This window comes from Oncorhynchus mykiss, chromosome 17 (genome assembly GCF_057628025.1).
Source record: "Oncorhynchus mykiss isolate SJ-2025 chromosome 17, ASM5762802v1, whole genome shotgun sequence".
NCBI lineage: Eukaryota > Metazoa > Chordata > Actinopteri > Salmoniformes > Salmonidae > Oncorhynchus > Oncorhynchus mykiss.
The window spans coordinates 2,556,721-2,577,836 of NC_143038.1; the positions used below are offsets into that span (position 1 = coordinate 2,556,721).

The 21,116-nt window shown below is 42.7% G+C and overlaps 1 protein-coding gene across 4 annotated transcripts; it reads right to left on the minus strand.

Moving 5' to 3' along the window:
• Nucleotides 1-950: 950 nt before the first annotated feature.
• On the minus strand, nt 951-19,279 carry LOC110487281 (ral guanine nucleotide dissociation stimulator-like 1). Of its 4 annotated transcripts, none has more exons than XM_036949333.2 (18): nt 19,133-19,279; nt 17,351-17,561; nt 12,032-12,202; nt 11,700-11,848; nt 10,404-10,448; nt 10,142-10,311; nt 9,776-9,930; nt 9,397-9,684; nt 9,126-9,229; nt 8,843-8,927; nt 7,387-7,455; nt 6,357-6,443; nt 6,119-6,151; nt 5,796-6,013; nt 5,058-5,163; nt 4,504-4,776; nt 4,189-4,303; nt 951-3,958 (listed from the first exon to the last, which is right to left on the minus strand). In XM_036949333.2, the coding sequence occupies exons 2-18, from the start codon at nt 17,528-17,530 to the stop codon at nt 3,804-3,806; spliced, it is 2,403 nt and encodes an 800-aa protein (XP_036805228.1). In that variant the 5' UTR covers nt 17,531-17,561; nt 19,133-19,279; the 3' UTR covers nt 951-3,803. The 4 variants fall into 4 exon arrangements, with proteins under 4 accessions (XP_036805228.1, XP_036805227.1, XP_090060599.1 ...); XM_036949332.2 differs by having other exon boundaries at nt 5,058-5,166; XM_090204473.1 differs by lacking the exons at nt 17,351-17,561; nt 19,133-19,279 and adding an exon at nt 14,646-15,040.
• Nucleotides 19,280-21,116: the final 1,837 nt, after the last annotated feature.

A 21,116-nucleotide genomic window follows, 5' to 3' on the forward strand; every position in this document is an offset into this window, starting at 1 on the left:
TCAGTGTAGGTGAAGGGGAGGATACAGGTTAAAGAAGGATTTTTAAGCCTCGAGACAGTTGAGAAATTGATTGTGTGTGTGTGTGCCATTCAGAAAGAGCAAGACAAAAGATGGACGTGCCTTTGAACGGGGTATGGTAGCAGGTGCCAGGCGCACTGGTTTGTGTCAAGAACTGCAACGCTGATGGATTTCACACTCAACAGTTTCCCGTGTGTATTAAGAATGGTCCACCACCCAAAGGACCTCCAGCAAACTTGACAATGCGTTCAACACCTTGTAGAGTCCATGCCCCAATGAACCGCGGCTGTTCTGAGAGCAGGTTCTTAATGTTTTGTGAACTCAGTGTATGTACATTCCAGTGGTGTTGAAATGGATTTGGAACAGTCTTACATTCTCTTCATTGTTCTTTGTCTCCAATAGACTTCATAAAGCGCTTCTGCCCACTAGTGGTTGAAATACAGACTGGAGTCAGCAGATCGTCAGAACAGTCTCCTATCACCCCTCCCTACTCAACAACCGGACCCAGAACGGGGGAAATACTGGACGCGATTCAAGACTAAAAATACAAAAATGTGGGCGAACTCAGTCGGGCTTCGATCCCTAGTATCATATGAACATACATAAGACATGGACAACTGTGTGGAATTGCCAACAAAAGGTATGTAAACATGTTTGGATAGCATGGTTTGCGAGGGGTGGGTGTTTTACTACACCGATACTTTTCAATATCCATTTGGATCTTTGTCAAATACTTCACCCCGGCCGGCTCTATCGGTTTCATAGTTCCACTCAGACTGTAGTGCCACCATGTGGCGAGAAAGAGCATAGCCCATATTAAATGTCATACATTATTTATTCAATGCTCAAAGTCAGCCACCACATTTCAATGGAGGACAGGTTCAAAATCACATCTCTATAAAACAGAATAAACTTCAAAGATACTACTGCAGTGACAGTAAGGTATTTTAATTGATAAAGCAATAAATAATGCAATAGTCTGTCAAACTCAAACAAAAACACTAACAATCAAAGTAAACAGTGGAATTACCTTTCCACACCCAAGACATTTCTTCAAACAGCATGGTTCTCCAAATGGTTCTCAGACACAGCATAGCAACGACACCACACAGACTCTACAAACTTCAGGTACAGAAATGCTCACCTGCATAGGTCTAAGGGACGCTTTTGTTTTAACCAGTCCCTCCCTATTTATAGTCCCAGAACGGTGGCAATACGGACCTCAATCATGAAAAATAAAGCTACATTTTTTGCATGGACTAGGTGACAAATAGCATGGACTAGGTGACTAGTGCGTAAGATATAATGCAAAGTCAACATGAGTTGAGTATATTAAATCTTTATTAATTAATATCCCATAGTTTAAAACAAAGTGACATTGAAAGAAAAGTGCTTGAATTAAAACACCCAACTATGTCTTACTAAACTCGTGAGGATGTTTTGGGGACCAACAATGATTCCCATTCAAAATCCTATTTTCCCTAACCCTATTTTCCCTAACCCCAACCCTAAAATAGCCTTTTTATAAGTGAGGACCGGCCAAACGTCCTCACTTCTCTGAAGTTGTTGGTTTACTATTCTAGTAAGGACTTCTGGTCCTCACAAGTTTAGTAAAATGTACAAATGACAAATGACTCTGAGTAAAACACTGATAGGGATTTCAGCTAAATCTTAAGCAGCACAAAAGGTCAATTCATGCTTGTTCTCTGTTGTCTCCCCATCTGACTTGTAAACAGTTCTACACCTCACAACACTATCAGCAATACCCACATTCACCAACCACCCACTGCCCTCACACCGGCTAATGAATTCACCATAAATAACACCATCACATTCTGTGTCTTTCAACATCCACATTCAATAGTCATTCTCATCCCCACTGAAATCAAATGGGCCTTTAACCACGAGGGGGGGGGGGGGGGGTTAGGGGTTTGTTATCAGACATTGTTTGGGGGAAACCCTCTCCCTCCTCCTCTCTCTTTTTCTGCATTTCTTCAGAAAGCCTGTAGTCACGTATAGAAAAACACAGTGTACAAAACAGTAAGAACACCCTCCTAATATTGAGTTGCACCACCTCCTTTCCCCTCAAAACAGCCTAAATTTATTGGGGCATGGACTCTACAAGGGGCCAATAGCATTCCACAGGGATGCTGGCCCATGACTCCAATGCTTCCCACAGTTATGTCAAGTTGGTTGGTGGACAATTCTTGATACACACAAGAAACTGTTGAGCGTGAAAAACCCAGCAGTGTTGCAGTTCTTGACACACACAAACCGGTGTGCCTGCAATCTACTACCATATCCTGTTGAAAGGCATTTAAATCTTGTCTTGCCATTTACCCTGTGACACATAGAAAATCCAAGGCTTAAAAATCCATGAAGCTTCATCTCCATTGATTGAAGTGGATTTAAGAGGTGACATCAGGGATTATATCTTTCACCTGGTCAGTGTGAGTCATTAATGTTCTGTACACTGTTTATATCCTTCATTTGACATTCAAAACAAACGGTCTGATAAGAGACTTAAAGTGCCATCATCCCATTATAGTTAAGACATTAAACATACTGTACATTTACCAGGCACTCCATTGAACAATTCAAATTACAAACAAATATCACCTTATAATTTGTAAAATAAAAAAAAATCCCTCGCTCAAAGCTGAAACACTGAAATGCAACATAGCATTGAGAATCATTTCTGAAACGATCTGGTCTATATTCATATTGCTAATAACACTATCATATCTACCGTTGTTAATTATTTCTGTCTCGGTCTGTGTGTGTGTGTGTGTGTGTGTGTGTGTGTGTGTGTATATATATATATATATACATACACACGTATATCTAAAGCCTATGGAACACATCCTGCTTCAACACTTTAAATGTACCTTTCCTTCCTCACTTTCTGAAATGTTAGAACCGCGTACCCAGGGGTGTGGACCATGTGAATGGTCATCCCCTCAGCCCATAAGGACTGCATCATTATGTGAGACCTACACACCCCCCTCAATCATGTTGGACACTTCCATCGACCCAGGGTCAATGACCTGCATGCCCTTTATGTTGGAAGATAACACACCTATTTAGAGTAGAAAGGGAGATTTCCTGCCTCCAGGTTCCTTTTCTCCACAAATAAGTAGATGCATAGTCACTTGTGTTGATAATAGTCTTTGCTGTTCGGAGCTAAATTAATGACATGCAGTGCTGGTTCGATACACTGGTCTAAAGTGCCATAGCATATTTGTTGACATTAGCTGATGTTAGTCTTGTGTAGAAAATAAAAATGGTTGTGGTTGATTTCTCATTTCTTCCATTGACATCCAGATGGCTTCAATCCACCGAAGTGGATATAAGGCCACAAAATGTCTGCTTGCGTCACTTCAATTCACCTGTTCAGTTTCAATCTCTGAGTACTCCATCTTCCACATACTTATCCCCTCAAAACAGCACCTCTTGGCATATTTATCTCTCTTGGTTTTCCATCCTTCAATATGGAACCTCCTGGAATGCATCTATTCCCATCCTTGAATCCATGAGTATCAAAATAATCTCCTTTCCAATGATGAGTCAACCACGTCCTGGTGCAGAAGCTTCATAATGGTGTTCACAATGCAAGTTCTCAGGCTGTGGCCAATGAAAGGCTTAAATGCGCATTTCTACCAAGCATCAGCAGCTAGCTCAGTTACAGTGACTACGCCATGGTTCCAGTGGGGCACAATTCCACTTCCACCCTTTTCTATTGCTGTAGTTCTCCCTCCAGACTAGAGGTGGAGCTGTGGTGCCGTCTACTTGGTATGGCATCCCCTGGCCTGGGCCCCGGGGCTAGAAGAAGTGCCCAGGCATCTGCTATGGCTCCTCCAGCGCTGGCGGAGGACAAAGTCATAGTTGGCTGAGGTGGCCATGGCGTAGAACACGTTGGCCTTGTCAGGGATCTGGAGTTCTGGTGGGAGAGGAAGGGAATATATAGATCAGTATGGGGATTATATTGAGTGCCATGCACATTTGGGGTGTATCTCCATTGTCTATGGTGGCTTCTTTTCCTCGTCTCCTCTCCTTTATCTGTACTGATCAACAACAGAGGTGAACACAATACAACATGTAGTTTAAAAGTGCAGAGGAAGAAAGGAGACAAGGGAGAGTAAGCTTCTTTCCTACTCTGACTGCGCTCACCTTTGTCCTGGGACAGCAGCTGTGTGAGGCTGAAGTCTGTACAGCTCATGTTCTCCAGGTTGTGTTTGTCCAGGGCCCTCTGGATCACCTGAGGAGTGTGGTCCTGACTGGTCAGCTGGACAAGAGGAACAGAGAGACAAGGTTAGCAGAACACACTGGACTTATAAGCTGCTTCAAGTGTACACTCTTATAGGAGGTGGAAATCCCAATTATTATTATTACTACAATCTAGAAAATCAACTACCATCCCTAAGCAGTGAAGAGAGAGATCTACATTGGGGCACTTTAAGGGAGTATTTGTTAGAGTTCACTCACCAGAATGCTCTTATAGACATTGCCGTTGTTGCCGCACTCCACGCTCACCCTCACGATGCAGGAGTCGGCTACCTGCTTGTTATAGACGGGCTTAGAGCACGGAGGAGAGGAGGAGGAGCAACAGGAGGAGGAGGAAGAGCAGTCAGGGCTCATGGCCATAGAGGAGTAGGAGAGGTCGGGCTGGGAGGAGCTGCAGGAGGCGTCGGAGGGAGTGGGGGAGGTGGTGTTGGAGGAGAGGCCTTCAGACACGTTGTGGAGGGAGCCTGACAGAGACTGGGAGAGAGGAGGCATAATAAATGCTCCATGCTAACTGGCTAATAGCTGTTATACGTAAACAAGGTCAACATAGAACTTCAGACCTGGATTCAAAGAGTACTTTAGCTGTGCTTTATTGAGCTTGCCTGGCACATTGGAACCACATTGGAATACTCCCCAAAGTGCAAACCCCACCCAAAAGGCTCTCCAGGCAGGCTCAATCAAAACGCAAAAAAATATTTGAAAGAAATCAAATATTTGAACCCAGATCTGATTGAATCCTGAACATGGTTATCTACCTTGAGTTTGACTCTGAGGGGCGAGGGCTGTGATGAGGACAGATCCTCCATCTCTGAACCACTGGAGCCTGATGACGACACACTGAGCTGGTCTGAATGGGTCTTTCTGCTGGAGACATCAGTGCCCGACAGCAACCGACACACACATGAAAAAGGAAAGAGTTAATTAAAGTGCTCACAAATACCTCAAAAACACTCACATGTTCAATAGAGATGAGGTATAGACAGACACCCCGATGAAGGCATTAGCCAAGACACGCTGGTGTGTTTTAATAATGCTGTAGCCCACACAAAGGCTTTTTAACTTTCAAACCCACATGAGTGCCTGGACTGATTTTCTTTACCAACACTTAACCATTTGTGGATATCATTTTTCCTTTAGCTTTTGAAATGACTATTCCCCTCCAAGAGCACCTGCAGTTGTTTGGGAATACCTGCAGGACTCTTGCTACTTCTTTTCTCTCAATAGATAAAGTATATTCCTAACATAGTCTTTGGCCAATGACAGGAGTGTATTCTGTATTTATTAGTATCCCCATTAAATCACTAAATATACTCCTGTCATTGGCTGAAGACAAAGAGATGACAGGAGTGGAATGTTAGCTAGAAAAAGACTGGTACCCAGCCTAGCTACAACACAGTAGAGTATTGTATTTGGGTAGAGAGTGGCACAGGGTAAATAATAAATTATGTGAGAAAGGATTCTTGACATTTTGGCCATAGGAAGGCCAGACTTACGAGGGGAGCTTCTTGTTGAGCAGGCGCTGGCTCCAGGAAGAGGGCGAGTTTGGACAAGGGTCGACCGGATGCTCCAGAGCACGGGACAGCTCATAACTCTCCTGGTCATTGAGCATGGTGTGGTTCTGCAGCCAGGCTGAGATGGTCTGGTCTACCGGGAGGCTGTAGCAGGAGCAGAACGCCTGCAGCTGGCCAATCTGAGACAGGATCTCAAACTCCTGATAGAGGGAGAGAATGTCATGATACAGCCCACACACACAGCACTGTATGGTTACTGAGATTGGTTGCATTTCTTTTAAAAACCACTAGGGGGTGACACTTACCCGTCTACGTTTCTCAAAGTTAATGAGGCGACCCTGTGAATTAAAATACAAATAGGATTGAAATGAGCTCACATACCAGACCATTGTAAATGCAGACAAATAATAGACAAGGAAAGTGGGTCATAAATAGGAGTGAGAAGTTGGGATGTTCTGACCACCAAAAGGTCTAGGAAGGCCACATCACAAAGCCACACTCGTATTGAATACATTGGGTTAGATATTAGAATTGTGATCTCACCTCTACTGTGTCTGTGAGTGCAGTATCCAGCATGGTGAGGACTGTCAGGTAGGTGCCCAGGTAGGGGACTACACCACTGTTAGGGCTCTGTTTGAGGGACGATAAGACACTACGTCATACAGCAGCCTATCCTGTATTATACATTTGTCCCAAATGGCACCCTATTCCTGCCTAGTGCACTCATTTTTCACCAGAGCCTTGGTCAAAAGAAGTGCACTAAATAAGGAGCCATTGGGGCACGTTCTAAACAATGTAAACAGTTTATATTGTGTGAACGACAATGGGATGGTACGTCATAAAACAGTTCACAGCGATCGTGTTTATACAGAAAGCATCACCTAACCTTTATATAACATTGACCTGATGATGATCCACAATGACTAAAAAGGGTCTAAGTTAAGTTAACTTTGTACAATGTAAATTCAAGTGTCATTAAAGTGTGCAAAAGGCAAGTGTTGTGATTTGAGCTGACTAAAAGTTTCCACTGGAAGAGAGGATGGAAATTAAAAGGAGGAAGGTTGGAACGGAGAGAGATCTATATTATGGAATTACTGTGGAACCCAAATGGCACCCTATTCCCTAAATAGTGCACTACTTTTGACCAGAAAGTATTGCACTATATAGAAAATAGGGTGCCATTCAGGAAGCATCCAGTATCACAGACAGAGGCTGCATGTAACTTGTTTCAGAGAAGTCGAAACTAGGACGGGTCAGGACCATTAAGGGGTATTCCTACCTCACTTCCTCTTTTCGCTCTAAAGCATTAGGAAGAGACTTGTTTGCTGAGCTAACAGTATTATTTTAGTCTTCTCCACGTATCTCGTGCTCTGTGGTCCAAAGTCAAAGAATAAGGAAGCTACATAATGTCGGCAGATTTGAATGGATTTGCACGATTGTTGTGGACAGTAACTGAATATTATCAGCATGCTAGCTGTTCATACAATATACTGTAGGTGCTCAGACAAAAGTTCTATAATTTTAGTACAAATCATGTTAGAACACCAAAAGCACGGGCAGGAAGTAGTCTTACCATCTGTTTAGATATGGGGCACAGCTGGGGTGACTTGGGGGTGACGTTGTCATCCGGCTGGCTGCCATCCTAAAGAACAGCAAAAACAACAGTCACATTAGGCTTGGTATAAAATGGGCACGGAAAAGCATTCATTCAATTGCCAACCATTAGCCAAGAATCAATAAAGTCCTCTAAAGGTTCCTACACATGAGAGTGCTTGAAATAGTGTGCATTATTCACGGTCACACTACCTGCATCTACTTGTTTTGGGCTTAAACAAGTACATAGAGTTTGAGATGGGTGGGGAAATCAGAGCCAGTGCATAGTTAAGTTAATTAAATTAGAACTACTTAGTTCTTGTTATTATTGGGTGTGGTGTCTGATTGGTTGTCCCCCGTCATGATAAGGCTGAGATTGAGCATTGAATCACCTATAAAACCCAAGCACACACCCTTCTTTAGATAAGCAGCCAGTGGTGGCTGGTGGTACTTGAAATGGGAGGACGGGTTAATAGTAATGGCTGGAACGGAATTAATGGAATTGTATCAAACACCTGGTTTTCCATGTGCTTAATACCATTCCATTAAATCCATTCCATCCATTATGAGCCATCCTCCCCTCACCAGCCTCCTCTGGAATCAACACATACCAAGTCACCTCCGCCTGGTAATCGGTGTTGCTAGCTTTACCCGGAGGCATGTGTGGGTTCAGTCAAAGCAGTGTGACTCAATGTGCCCAGCCCGACACTGGCAGTCATATTGAATACGCCACCTTAGATGTGGGCCGTTTACAAAGCCAACAAGTAAAAGTGAATATAATATGATAGACAGTGCTATCGGATATGACTGACCCTATTTGATTGTGTGGCCAAAGTATAAAGTACAATGGCTCTTTTGTGCTGAAGTGTACACTTCCGATATGATAACAGCCCTATCATTATACTGTATTAACACCCATATCAGTCTTTTAGTTGGTGGCAGGTAGCCTAGAAGTTAAGAGGGTTGGGCCAATAACTGGAAGGTCGCTGGTTCGGATCCCTGAGCGGACTAGGTGAAAAATCTGTCAATATGCCCTTGAGGATGTCACTTAACCCTAATTGCTCCGGATAAGTGCATCTGCTAAATTACTAAAATGTAAATGAAAAAAAAATGCTTATGGAACAGAACAGTAAATGTTGCTACTCAGGTGGAAAATGTATTTTTAAGTGGTGTTCTTACTGTTGAACTCTACGGTTGTGGTGCCCTTCTGTGTTTATTTTTTTTTTCAATTGAACCTTCATTTAACTAGGCAAGTCAGTTAACAACAAATTCTTATTTACAATGACGGCCTACCCGGGAACAGTGGATTAACTGCCATGTTCAGAACAGATTTTTTTTTTACCTTGTCAGCTCGGGGATTCGATCCAGCGACCTTTCGGTAACTGGCCCAACGCTCTAACCACTACCATTCTTTGGTTCTATACTGTGGTTCTTACCTCCACCAGGATCTCTCTGCTGGTCAGAAAACAGTTCTCATCTGGGAACGTCTCACACAGCTGGTCAAAACAGGCCATACAATCCCTAAAATAAAATGTATTGTCAGTTTTCAGAAATGTGCAGTATGCATCTCAGCCACCATATTCAGGGTTGCTTTCCGCTCAAAGAAGAATATCCAAGTGGTTCAGTTCAGAAGTAGAGTAAATCTGGGTCTGAGAACTTACCCTCAGAATCACTGGCTGAGAAAATATAAACCTGCTACCGTGCCTCTGCATATCTTACCTGTTGACGGCAGCCCAGGTCTTCTTGAGGCGGTACACAGCGTTGGACTGCAGGGCTGACAGGATGGCTCTCAGAGAGGAGAAGTTCTTCAGCGTTCTGCACTCCTACAGAGGACAGGACCGAACACAATGCCTACATTTAGCCACTTAAGAAACAGTTTCTGTTGCTTTCCTAAATATCTACATTTTAAAAAAAAAAGCTAAACATGTCTCTAAAGATCTTAAAATGTAGATATGTATATGTTCTATGTATACCATCTGGGCTTGCTGACCTGTGCTATGGCGATCCACCGCTCTAGCACCCTGGCCCTGAGGGTAGGGCTGGTGTGGGGGAGTAGAGGGGAGCTAGGGGCCGTAGATGGACTCAGGGTTGAGGAGGAGACAGAGATCGGAGACGTTGACGAGGAGCACAGCAGGGAGGTGATGACCCGGTTGGTGACAGCGTTGAACTGGGCGATGGTGGCACGGACGGTGGGCGCCACGTTGCGGTTCTCCTTCTTGTCCCGCTGAGACCAGACACAGCCCAGGCACTGGAACGGGACCACCTTGATGAAGAGGTCCTATAGAAAGGAGGGAAATACACTAAGATTTGTCATTCATGCAGAGTGATTGAACAGAAAGGGTTGGGTCATAAAGATGATTAACACTTACAGCGTCCAATCGTGTCAGTTGCTTTGCCACTTCAATGACAGGGAAGTCCATAAAGTCTCCAGTCGCCTCCTTCGGTACTTCCTCTCCTGACCCCTCCTCTTTCTGCTGACAATCACCATTATCTATTGGTGCAGACTGATGCAGACAAATGCGATCTAGGAAGAAAATAAGCAAAAAATAAGCATAATCACAACTTGTAAGACTTCTGCTGGTGAGGTAGGATGACGTTTTTTGCTTGTGAGAGAAAGGGGCAAGGATAAAAACTTGAAACAGCGTGTTCTACCTACATTTGTCCAATAAAAACCCAGAGTTTGATTTCTGTTGAAAAACATTTTTCTACGGTTTGCCTTACTGAATGCTACCAACCTTCTTCCTGGAGCTTCTTGAGCAGCGTCTCAGCTGTTTGTGCGAGGCGACGGAAGGCGAGGCGGTGGCGGAGGTGGAAACAGAGCAGCCTCAGGGAGGGGTGCCGAGGGGGTTCCCTGAAGTCCTCCCTGTGTTCCTCTAGCCAGGTTCTGATCAGGGGCACCAGGGTGCTGGAGGAGGGGGGGGGGGGTGATTAATATCAAGGGCGTTTTATGGTAAGAAGACATTGTAGAAGTAGTTGAGAGAGTGAAGTTCCTCATACCTCCTTGGGCAGACTGTGTTGTCCAGGTTGGCAATCATATCATCCCTATGGAAAGAGAGACATGCAGTACTTAGAAAAAACCTGAATGTTTGCTCAATGGTTACTGCTCCTACAAGGGATTTAGGGGTACAAAGCAATGTTTTGACCAACATGGTCTTTGTCAAAGAAATAGTTGGCCCTCTGCTACTCTCCTCCCACACCATGAATCTGACAAGCAAGAGTAGCCCTTTACTAACATATAAACTACAGAGACCTGACCTTCGGCGGAAAGCCCATTGCTGTCAATTACAATCCATGTGCCCTGGGGCTAGCATATGGTGACATCAGTTTCATAAGGTAGCCTGTTGCTACCAGCGCTGCAGAAATTATGATGACAGCTTAACAACCAATTAATCATTATCTCTAGGGTTCTAAATGTCATAGGTCAAAGCAGATAGCATTAAACTCCAGTAAAAAGCTAACTACTGTACTGGTTAAGGGTCTTACTAGTCGATAACATAGTATTTAACTTTTCTGAGCTATCACAGAATAAGGTTCCCAGATTTTCCAGAAATTCCAGTTAGAGAATTCCTGGATATCATGAGGGAATAAGCAGGAGTTCCAGGAATACTCAAACTATGATATCTGGAAAACCTTTTTATTTATTTTGCATAAAATATTATTAATAACCTATGAGGCAGCATTTTTAAAAAGGAGTCTTTAGACATTCTTGTTGGACCCGTCATGTGGTAGGTAATTAGGAACCGGTTAGGCAAACTCATAACTGAGTGACTGTCGCCTCCCACGACGTCACACAAATATGTATGGGGTGAAACTGAATTATTCAAACTAGGAAAGACTTACAACATTAGACTGGTAGTCCTACATCATGCCAGATGCCTTCCAAATATTGTTGAAAGAGGTGCAACCAAAGTGCAGCCTCAGAGATTAGTCAGAGGTTATTAGTCTGATAAGAATTCAGGTCATTTTGTATGGGTCCTATCTAGGCCAAGGACTCCAGGCAAGACTCAAGGGTTTACTTCACAAGATGACTTTAGTCAACTGCTTTCAATGACTTTTCCCACTTACAAAAAACACATGCATTTAAAAGTTATCTTAACAGTAAGTGTCTGCTAAATACACTATCATATCACAAAACATTCAGAAGTAACATAGCATCATATAATCTCTGTAACCATCTCACCTCTGGAAGAGCAACAGCACAGTGCCACATACTGAATTACATTTGTGTTAAATGTATGTTGCTCTGAATAACAAAAAACAAGAACCACCATGAAATTCTATTCTGTGTCTCACCTCTGGAAGAGCAGTTCTATGAGTGTGTTGGAGGTGGTGAAGGTTCTGTAGGTGGACAGAAACACTCTGACGTAGTCAGATTCCTGGTGTTCTGAGTCCAGCAGGTGGGTTATCAGGCGCTCCAGGGTCCCCGCTTTCAACCGACGCACCTTCAATCAAATACAAATCCACTTTATTCATAATGAACTTTTTACATTAGCAGTTGTCGCAAAGTGCTTTTCTCCCTCTCCCTAGATCTTTCCCTTTCTCAGCCTCTCTTGTCCTTTGTCTATCCCCAGTCTTTCCTTCTCCACATCTCTCTCTGATCATTCATTCTCTCAAAGTGCTTTTACCTTCACTGTGTGGTACTGGATGAAGTTGAAAGCTGATGGAGTCGACGGGGACATAGTGAGAGGCTCTGAGGGGACCTGGGTGGAGGGGCTGGGGAGCACAGGCTCCCTACATAGCGTTATGCCGAACACGGCCCCCTCTTCCACCTCCTCCCCCCACTCCTGCACTGGGTCCTGGTGGGAGACAAAGGGAGTGGAGGTGAGACTTCAATAGACTAGAATAGTAATTGCACATTAAGGGTTGTTGGCATTAGCCAAAAGTGCCATAACACACAGAATTAATCAAAATGGGTTTGCCAGTTCTACTAAATTCACAGACGTTCAACTTCAACTGCAGTGAAGCGGCCTACATTTTCCTCATGCTTTGTGACACAAACACCACCAGCCACATTCAAAGCATTCAGGAAATGAGCAGTTTAAGTGAGAAGGTTAAGCACAGCTACGTCAATAGCACCGTTCCACAGACGCTGCTTTCAAACATAGAATTCTCAGTTCAATCTACGCAGGCACTGCAGAGGCATCAATTAGTCTGTCTAGCAGTTGGTATGAGAGCTTTTTAAACATTGATTGTGAGCTGTGCAATGTTAAGGGACCAAATGTAAAACGTGTGGCACATTTTTAGCTAGACATCCATCTATGCAAATGTAAATGCTGCAGAGGTACCTGCTATTAGACTGAATGCCTGTACAGCAACAGGTATGTGACATCATTAAATAGATATTATACATTCACAATGTATAGGGACATAAATGTCAATGTGTTGCATGTTTTCAGCTAGACATGTTTTTACTATACTGTATGATTATATCCCATCTGACTGGTATGAGAGCACATTATACATTTTGAAATGTATAATTGCTAGTTATAGACCTGTATGTCTAAAATGTGGAACGTTTTCAGCAAGACATGTGCAACATCGTTGCACCCTCCACTCAAGCTATACTACATCAACTCACATTCCATCACCCAGAGCAAAGTAAAGATAATATTCTCCATCAAAGAGAACCACAATGGAAATACGTTTAAGTTCTCAACGTTTCTTAAATGCATTGCATTCAAACACCATTTCACACAGAGGGTACATGCCAAATGGCAGCCTAAATGCATTGCATTCAAACACCATTTCACACAGAGGGTACATGCCAAATGGCAGCCTATTCCCTATGGGCCTTGGTCAAAAGTAGTTCAATTGTGCTATTAAAATGGTCAAAAAAATACAATTGCAAAAAAACAATATGGCATTTCCTTCACTTTTGAAGAAGTCGCCAATGTATGGTGTAAAAACCAACCAAACACCATTTCACACAGAGGGTACATGCCAAATGGCAGCCTATTCCCTATGGGCCTTGGTCAAAAGTAGTGTACTATATAGTGAATAGGGTGCCATTTGACACACAGCCAGACACTTCCTGACATACAGAAGGAGACCCACATAGCCCATATTAGCCCAAGATCCCATAGACTAGACAGAGGTTATACCCTCACAATGTAACCAGAGGATGAAGTTTCAGTTTCACTGATAGGGCAGAGTGTAGAGTGGGTAGGGTGTGGCGCTACCAGCTCTGTAGGCCCTAGACTTTGACCCGACTGGGTGGGTAGACAGAAGACCCTACCTAGACCTGTAGCTTTTAGGCAAAGCAGAACTCACTGTATCCATGAGGCCTGCCTACCCATGCACTGGAGAGCACTACAGTACCTCTCAGTATCGCTGTGTTCTGTTCAAGTCGGTAACAAAAAACGGAGTAACACATTTCAGTAACATCTAGATGTTCTCAGTCACTGGAGATCCCATGAATTCCATATAATAACTTCTAGGGTGAAGATTCTAGCTAGTATCCTACTGACACACAAAGGAGAATCAAGCCATAAATAGAGGATGAGGAAACAAGGAAGTTTCCACACGGTCAGACATATTGGATGTGAGTCATATAGATGGCAACGTCCAAACTCTCCCTATCTCTGTCTCTGGTTGATGCTATTCACAGCCACTAAAAGCCTGTCGATATCCATAGTCTGTCGTAAAGAACATTGACAGGTTCCAAATGACTGTTTGTTGTCATTATACAACACCTAATGGAGTCTGGCTGGCTGCAGAGGGAATGAGAACAAGAGCCACTATTTACTGTGCCCTCCATATCTGTGTCCTCCATATGCCAGACATGCAAGTTTTGTTGATAACTCTCCATGGTACACTGATCTGGACCAATAGGCACCCTCAATGTTCTGTCCCTGTCTGGTGGGTGAACACACACACACAAATGCACCTTCAAAAGAATAAAAAAATGACAACCAAAATATTAAATCTTGAAGACAATATTGAGTTAAAGTTGTGATTACACTATATGGAAAACAAAATGATATTAGCAAGAAAAATCACAATATGTTCCTATAATAATACGTTTTACTCTTTGCTGTGTCAGTAAAGGTATTCATTATTTGAAATATTATGGTTTCATTATTTTAGGCTATTATTTTTTTTAAATATTAAAATCTCACAGGATAAAAGGCTGTGTAATTAATTGATTGCATGCGACAAAAGTAGACCAAGTAGCCTAAAAAGAACAGAGACATTTCAGAAGAAGTACAGTAAGCAATGAATAAAGGTAAAAACTAATACCATTGACAAACGCCATTTCCCCATATTCCCAGTCGTTTTAGTTGATGAAAGAAGTTAAAGTTTCCAGTAGTTTAGGGAGCCATTTCTTCTGTTTGCTGCTGGTAGATACCGATATTCCAATGAAGTAATCCGTGAGTAACCGAAATAAGTATTGGATGGCCAGTAGCCCAGTTCCGCAAATTACATGGGATGTCGCTGATCCGACCAAAAGAACAATTCTGAATTGCGTATAATAGAGTATATTTTATATACTGTATCAACTCAAACGACATTGATAGATTAATATACTTCTAAGCAGGCGTCAAACTCGATAGCCTAACCGCTACACAGCCTGTCTGTGTGAGCTTCGCTGTGAGCTGTGCGACAGCCGGTTTCTGTTCAAAGTCGCAGTGACTAATTGCACCTGAGCGCGAGAGCAGAGGCTGTACTAGCAGGTGAGGGCAGGGCGGGAATCTTGTTACCACGCGCTTTTACGTGAACATATTTGGTGATCGCAGTGTCACAAACTGACGGTAACAGGTCATGTCCTTCACAACTTTCACACTTGTAATGTTTTTTTCTGATTATTTAGGTAAATTAAAATAATTTAAAACAATGTAATAAACAAACATTTGCACCATCTTAGTAGGTATAGACGATGTCTGGTTACTGTAGGCCTACTATTGCCATAAAGGGAACATTAGCATTTTTTCCTTAAATGCATTAATCCACTTTCTATTATCTAGGCACAGTATGAGCTTTTTGCTATTAGTGTTTTGGGAATTCTTAAACCATCACAAGTCTGAGAATTCTTCAGGCAAGAACCATGGGCATGTAATGTGCTTCTCAGGTGACTGCTCCTGGTATCTCCTTCATACCTTACTGCCACTATTCTAAAATCCAGTCGGGACAGTTCTCAGGACTGCTCTCAACCCATGGTGTCTGTAAGAGGTATGGCATGGTTGGAAATTCCACAGGAAAACTAGTCTGTTTTGTTCCTATTGAGTGTTCCAAGCGAGTGTCACCTGTTGCTGTCCTGTTCTACTGGCTGGCTGAAAGTTCCAAAATGACTTAGAAGCAGACCATATTTATCACATGTAGAAACATGTAGGGTTTCTGTTGAGCTGAACAGTAGCTCTTTAGTCCCAATGTTCTTATAGCCTTGGCTTGTGCAAGCCAGAGCTAACAGCTCATATAGCAGGATCCTATCGCCTGTTTCTGTAGCGTGAGGCAGCTTAATGTACAAGTCCCCCCCCCCCCCCCCGGGCAGGACACTAGTCTATTGCAGGGCCTTACCCCCAACATATCTCCTTAATTCTGAGTACCACTCGAGACGCATCGGGTCCCGTTTTTACAGTCTTTGGTATGACTCGGCCAGGGATCGACTTCCCAACCTTTCACTACTCACATTTGATTATAAAATTGTCACTGTAGTCTAATCTACTTTTACCCCTAAATTGTCCCAATGAGAAAGCGCCTTGACCGCCCAATGATAAAGTGTCAACCATCTCTAGCTCAGCAGATGGCGTTTGATCAATGGCAGTTTCTATTATAAACCCCCCTCATTAGCAAACATTGGGTTTCAAAAGGAGAGAATGGGTAACTGTTGCTTAATGAGTCCCCCCCCCCCCCCCTCCTCATCTGAATATCTGAACCATGGCCATCCAATGCCACACTGCCAGTCCAGAGGCACAAAGAGAATGAGAGGGGGTAGCAGAGGGGGCAGGGTGAATAATTAACGTTAATGAGACACAGTGAATTCACAACAACGCACAACAATTGTCCGATTAGATGACTTCAAAACAAATTCATCTCGATTTTGTATAATCGACGACATGAGTAAACTGTCTTTTTGGAACAATATTTTTGTTGGTATGAAATACGGTTTACAACTGTGGGATATGTCCAAATGATAGCCCTTATCAGAAGAGGCGTGTTAAAACCAACACGCTTCAGAAGTGACAGACACACTTCCTGGTGGACTTCCTTCCTCCTCAGGGTCAAAATAGCTACTGTGTTCAACAACACAAACTACTGAAGAAAAAGGAAACAAAAGCAGCAGCATACATGAGAACCACATCTGTTCTGACGTAAAACCACCTCACACCGAGGTACAACATGACAGCTGTTATACAGCACAGTGATGACCCCTCCCTCTTACCATTTACGCAGTAACCGAACCTAGACAGTAAAGCTGGCACCTATAAATCTCAACCCTAGCTCTGCAACTGACGTCACTGGAGATGTCAGGCTCTTATAAATCAATCCTGGTAAGCGGAAGCTTCCAAAAGTAAGGCAACTGGATATTCTGACACAAGAAAAGTGTTTTCATGTCATATTCAGGAGGCTCCCACTCACTGGTTTCACTTGCCAATTCCCTGTAGGTCTAATACCTGACATTTATATGGTTTTAACGGAGCTACCAATCTAACTGACTGCTCAAATGTGTATGCACAATAACTATATAGGGTATCAGTCAGACAAAACCCTTCAGCCTCTACACATTCAGACTCAAGCAACTCTTTACCTAACTGGAAGGGGGAAAACACCATGCCACCAAATCTAACCTCCTAAATGAATACATTACCATTTGATAGGTACTTTACACAATACTGAGTCAGACAGACGTTTAATCCTCTACGCATTGACACGCAATGCAACCCACTCCACTCTCTTTGGCCCTTAGCTATAACGAAAGGTCAAACATCACCTTTCCACCAACTCACCTCAGTGACCTCTGTGTCCAGCAGCTGGAAGCGCCTCAGCCAGAGCCCCGGCTCCATGTCCGTCAGGACATCCACACGGTGGGTGTGTCGAAGGCACAGCAGTCTCTTCATCCTGCCTACCCGGGCTCTCAGGCCTCTGCCCTCCCCTCCACAGAGAGATAGTGTAGAACGCATCCTCATCCACAGGTAGTAGAGTCATCAAGGTTCTCACCTGACAAGGGGAGAGTAGAGAGAGCCCTTAACCACCACACTATAGTACAGCTATGTAGGACAAGGGACAACGAATGAATGATAGGTCTACAGGACAGAATGAAAGTCATCCTTTGTTATATGTTACAGTCCGATACTTTATTGCCAATTGTCCAGGAAATTCAGTAATCTTATGTTGCAAGGAAGAGGTTCAATAAAGAAGACAAAGGAGTCATTCAACATGGGAATTTCTTAGTGGTATTTAGAGGTCTGGATAGCAATTCCTGTACATTACCCTAACATATTCATTGGTTCATAGACGCACAATGACATCCATTTTCTGACCCAATTCCATGAAAAGGGAAAGTTGTGTACTTTTAGGGAAGAGGAAAAATACCTAAATTAAATTTTAGAAAACTCCTCCAGTCAATCTATGAAACCATGACCAAGTCAATCAAGAAGTCACCGTCCGTCCGCTTTGTTAATTCTAAACCCATATAATCCTTTGTTGACTCCACACCTTTGAGGCATTAACATAAGTGACAAAATATTATGGTTACAGTTTTGTCGTCACTTAAGTTGATCTAAATAATGGTCCACAATAGTGTACTGTGTGAACATGAGTGAGGCTGGTCATACACACCAATCTGATTCACTATAGTCTTTCACATGTATCTCAACCCGTCCCTTCACCCAAACGTGTAGACAACACATAGCCTGGTGCTAGACTATGTTCTGTAGCCAACAACATGGCAATGAACACACAGAGGAGTTGACTGAAGAACAAACAGACTATATTACCAGGCTAGGAAACACAAATAGAAAGTACAGTAACTTAATGCATTTGATTGGTGAGCTTTTCCTTAACCACAGTTTAACAGATCCGCCCAGATTCCTCTTTGGAGCCATAATGGCTGTACAGTTTCTCTCTGAGTCATGAAAATAACATTCCATATAGGGAAACTGTGTTGAGATGCCATATGATTTGGCAAGACTACAAACAGATCTGAGAACCACCCAACCTTTTCTTGCTAAGACAGATGAAGTAAATACAAACAGTACAGGAGATATATGTTGTGCCAACAAGAAGATGCCAGACAACATGTGTTGTCACAACATGCCCTTTTATAAATGGGGCTTCTTTTACCAGCTTTACGGAGAAATAGGGACAGGAGGCATAGCATGACTTAGGCTACCTATAACAATAATACCACAGCCATTTTTACCCATATAATCCTTTGACTCCACGCCTCCATCTTTGAGTCATTAACATAAGTGGTGCCAAAAATAAACACAATCAAATATTTAGAAGACAAAATGGAATGCTTCACAATAATAATGCTTCACAATAATGTATGAACATGAATGACACTATTGGTCATACCAATCTGATTGACCATAATATTTCACATGCATCTCAACCTGTCCCTTCCCCCAAAAGGTCTAGACAACACATCGCCTGGACCTAGGACTTTAAGAGTTCCTTAGCCAACTCTTCATGGCAATGAATGAACACAAGAGAGGAGTTGGCTAAAGCAAAAACAGACAAGCTTCCCAAGCTAGGAAACACAAATAGACAGTACAGTAACTTACTGCGTTCGATTGGCGAGTGTTTCCTAAACCGCAGTTTGACAGATCAGCTCAGATTGATCTCTGGAGCCATGATGGTTGTACAGTTTCTCTCAGAGTGATGACAAGAGCATTCCAGACAGGGAAACTGTGTTGATGGGGAGCTTGGAGCTGGAGAGAGTGGCATTGAATGGTCACTCAGTGATTGTTGATTGTACTGGTTGGAGCTTTAACAGCTGAACTATGGAGAGAGAGAGAGGGAAAGAGAGAAAGAAGGGCGGGTGGTCCCCTTTTTCCTCTTTCCCTGCTCCCCTCTTCTCCATTGTGTAATACGGTCCTGTATAAGTAATCTGTTGATTACAGATCTGTCAGGTCCAATATCTTTCCGCTTAACTTATCTCTTCATTAAAAGTGAGCGAGCCCCCAACTCCCTTTTGTTTTCTTGTTGGCAAACCATCACCACTGGAGAGATGAGCCATGCTACTGGCTCTCTGTGTGCATCCGGCCTGTATTTCTGACAATTAATATATAAGGAAATACTAGGCCTAAGGCCTACAACTATTAAGATTAAACAGTTTTTTGACCGTCAACTATATAGACAATAGTTTGTTTCTTACCTGCGAATTTCCCCACATTACACATTTGCATTGATTTCTAACCAGGGCTGATAGCATGTTTCATTATCATTTCACATGATGGTCATTTAATAAACATTGTTTTGATTAGAAGTCCATCCATACACACTGGCCTAATTGAGGGTGTGTGGAGTGGAAAGGGTAGTTCAATTTAGGAAAACACAGGTGTACAATGACTAATTGATTGCCTAGCTAATTATCTTAAAGAGGGAGGGTACCTGTTGGTTTCCCTCTCGCTCTCTCTCAAGTCATCAGGTTGAATAAGGGCATGAGGTAGCGTGCCTTGAATGATGTTCAGACAGGTTGTTAGAACGTACTCTTCAAGAGAATGAAGACATTTGGGAGGTGTGTCTCATTGGCTACGTTCACACAGGCAGCCTAATTCACAAAATATCTGAATTAGGCTGCCTGTGTGAACCTATGAGTTTTATATCCAAAACTAAGATTCAAAGCACACAAATCATGAATATTTTGAAGCTTAGATTAACGGTATAGGCCTATACATGAAAAGTGAAAATGCTTCCAAATCTTATTCCTTATGATGTATTCGTTTACAGGTATTTTTTTGTGCCATTTATGAATGTCATTCAATTAGTTTTTATTGGCTATAGAAGAAAAGGCCAAATTCAATATATTTTTTTATACAGTTACACTTTTAAGAATGAAAAGCCTGTTGTATTAGATGAAGTGCCCTTTAACCTCTATAGACCACATGGAGAATTCAATAAAACTGCAAAAAATGTATGTCACATTCGATCTATACATTTCATGTGTAGGCTAATGGGTGTGTCTGTGTGTATGGTGTGAGAGCAACCAATGGAAATATGGCCCGAGCTCTTTATTAGGCCCTTTGACATGAAGTCAATATTGTTTCCTGTTAGGAGAAAAAATATCAAGAATAACAAATATACACACCCATTATGCCCTGGCCTTTGTTCTGTCTCTCTGCTTGACATTCAGCTCTTACCCTCTGTAACTGCGTCATAACTTCAGAAACGTCAAACGCCCAATCTAAAGCGAGCACATCCTTCTTTCTTGTTGCGTCTTTCTTGTACCTCTTAAACATTGGTTGCTAAGGCCTGTTCCAGCCCTTTGAGTATCAATAATGAAATATCAGATAGATTTGCCGGTGCTACAAAACTACAAAAACTACTAATTGAAGCCTGTTCTCATTAACCAAGCAGGACTAAAGCGATTTCCAAGTACGTTTCTCCTCTGTACTCTTACAGTACACTGTCTGAAACATGTTGTGCACCATGCATGCCAGACACTCATACTGTCATACTGTCAAACTCACACAAACACACACAACAAAGAATGCTTAATCCCAATGACTCATTGTGCTGGTTTGAAAAAGCTTTTGTCCCTCTGCA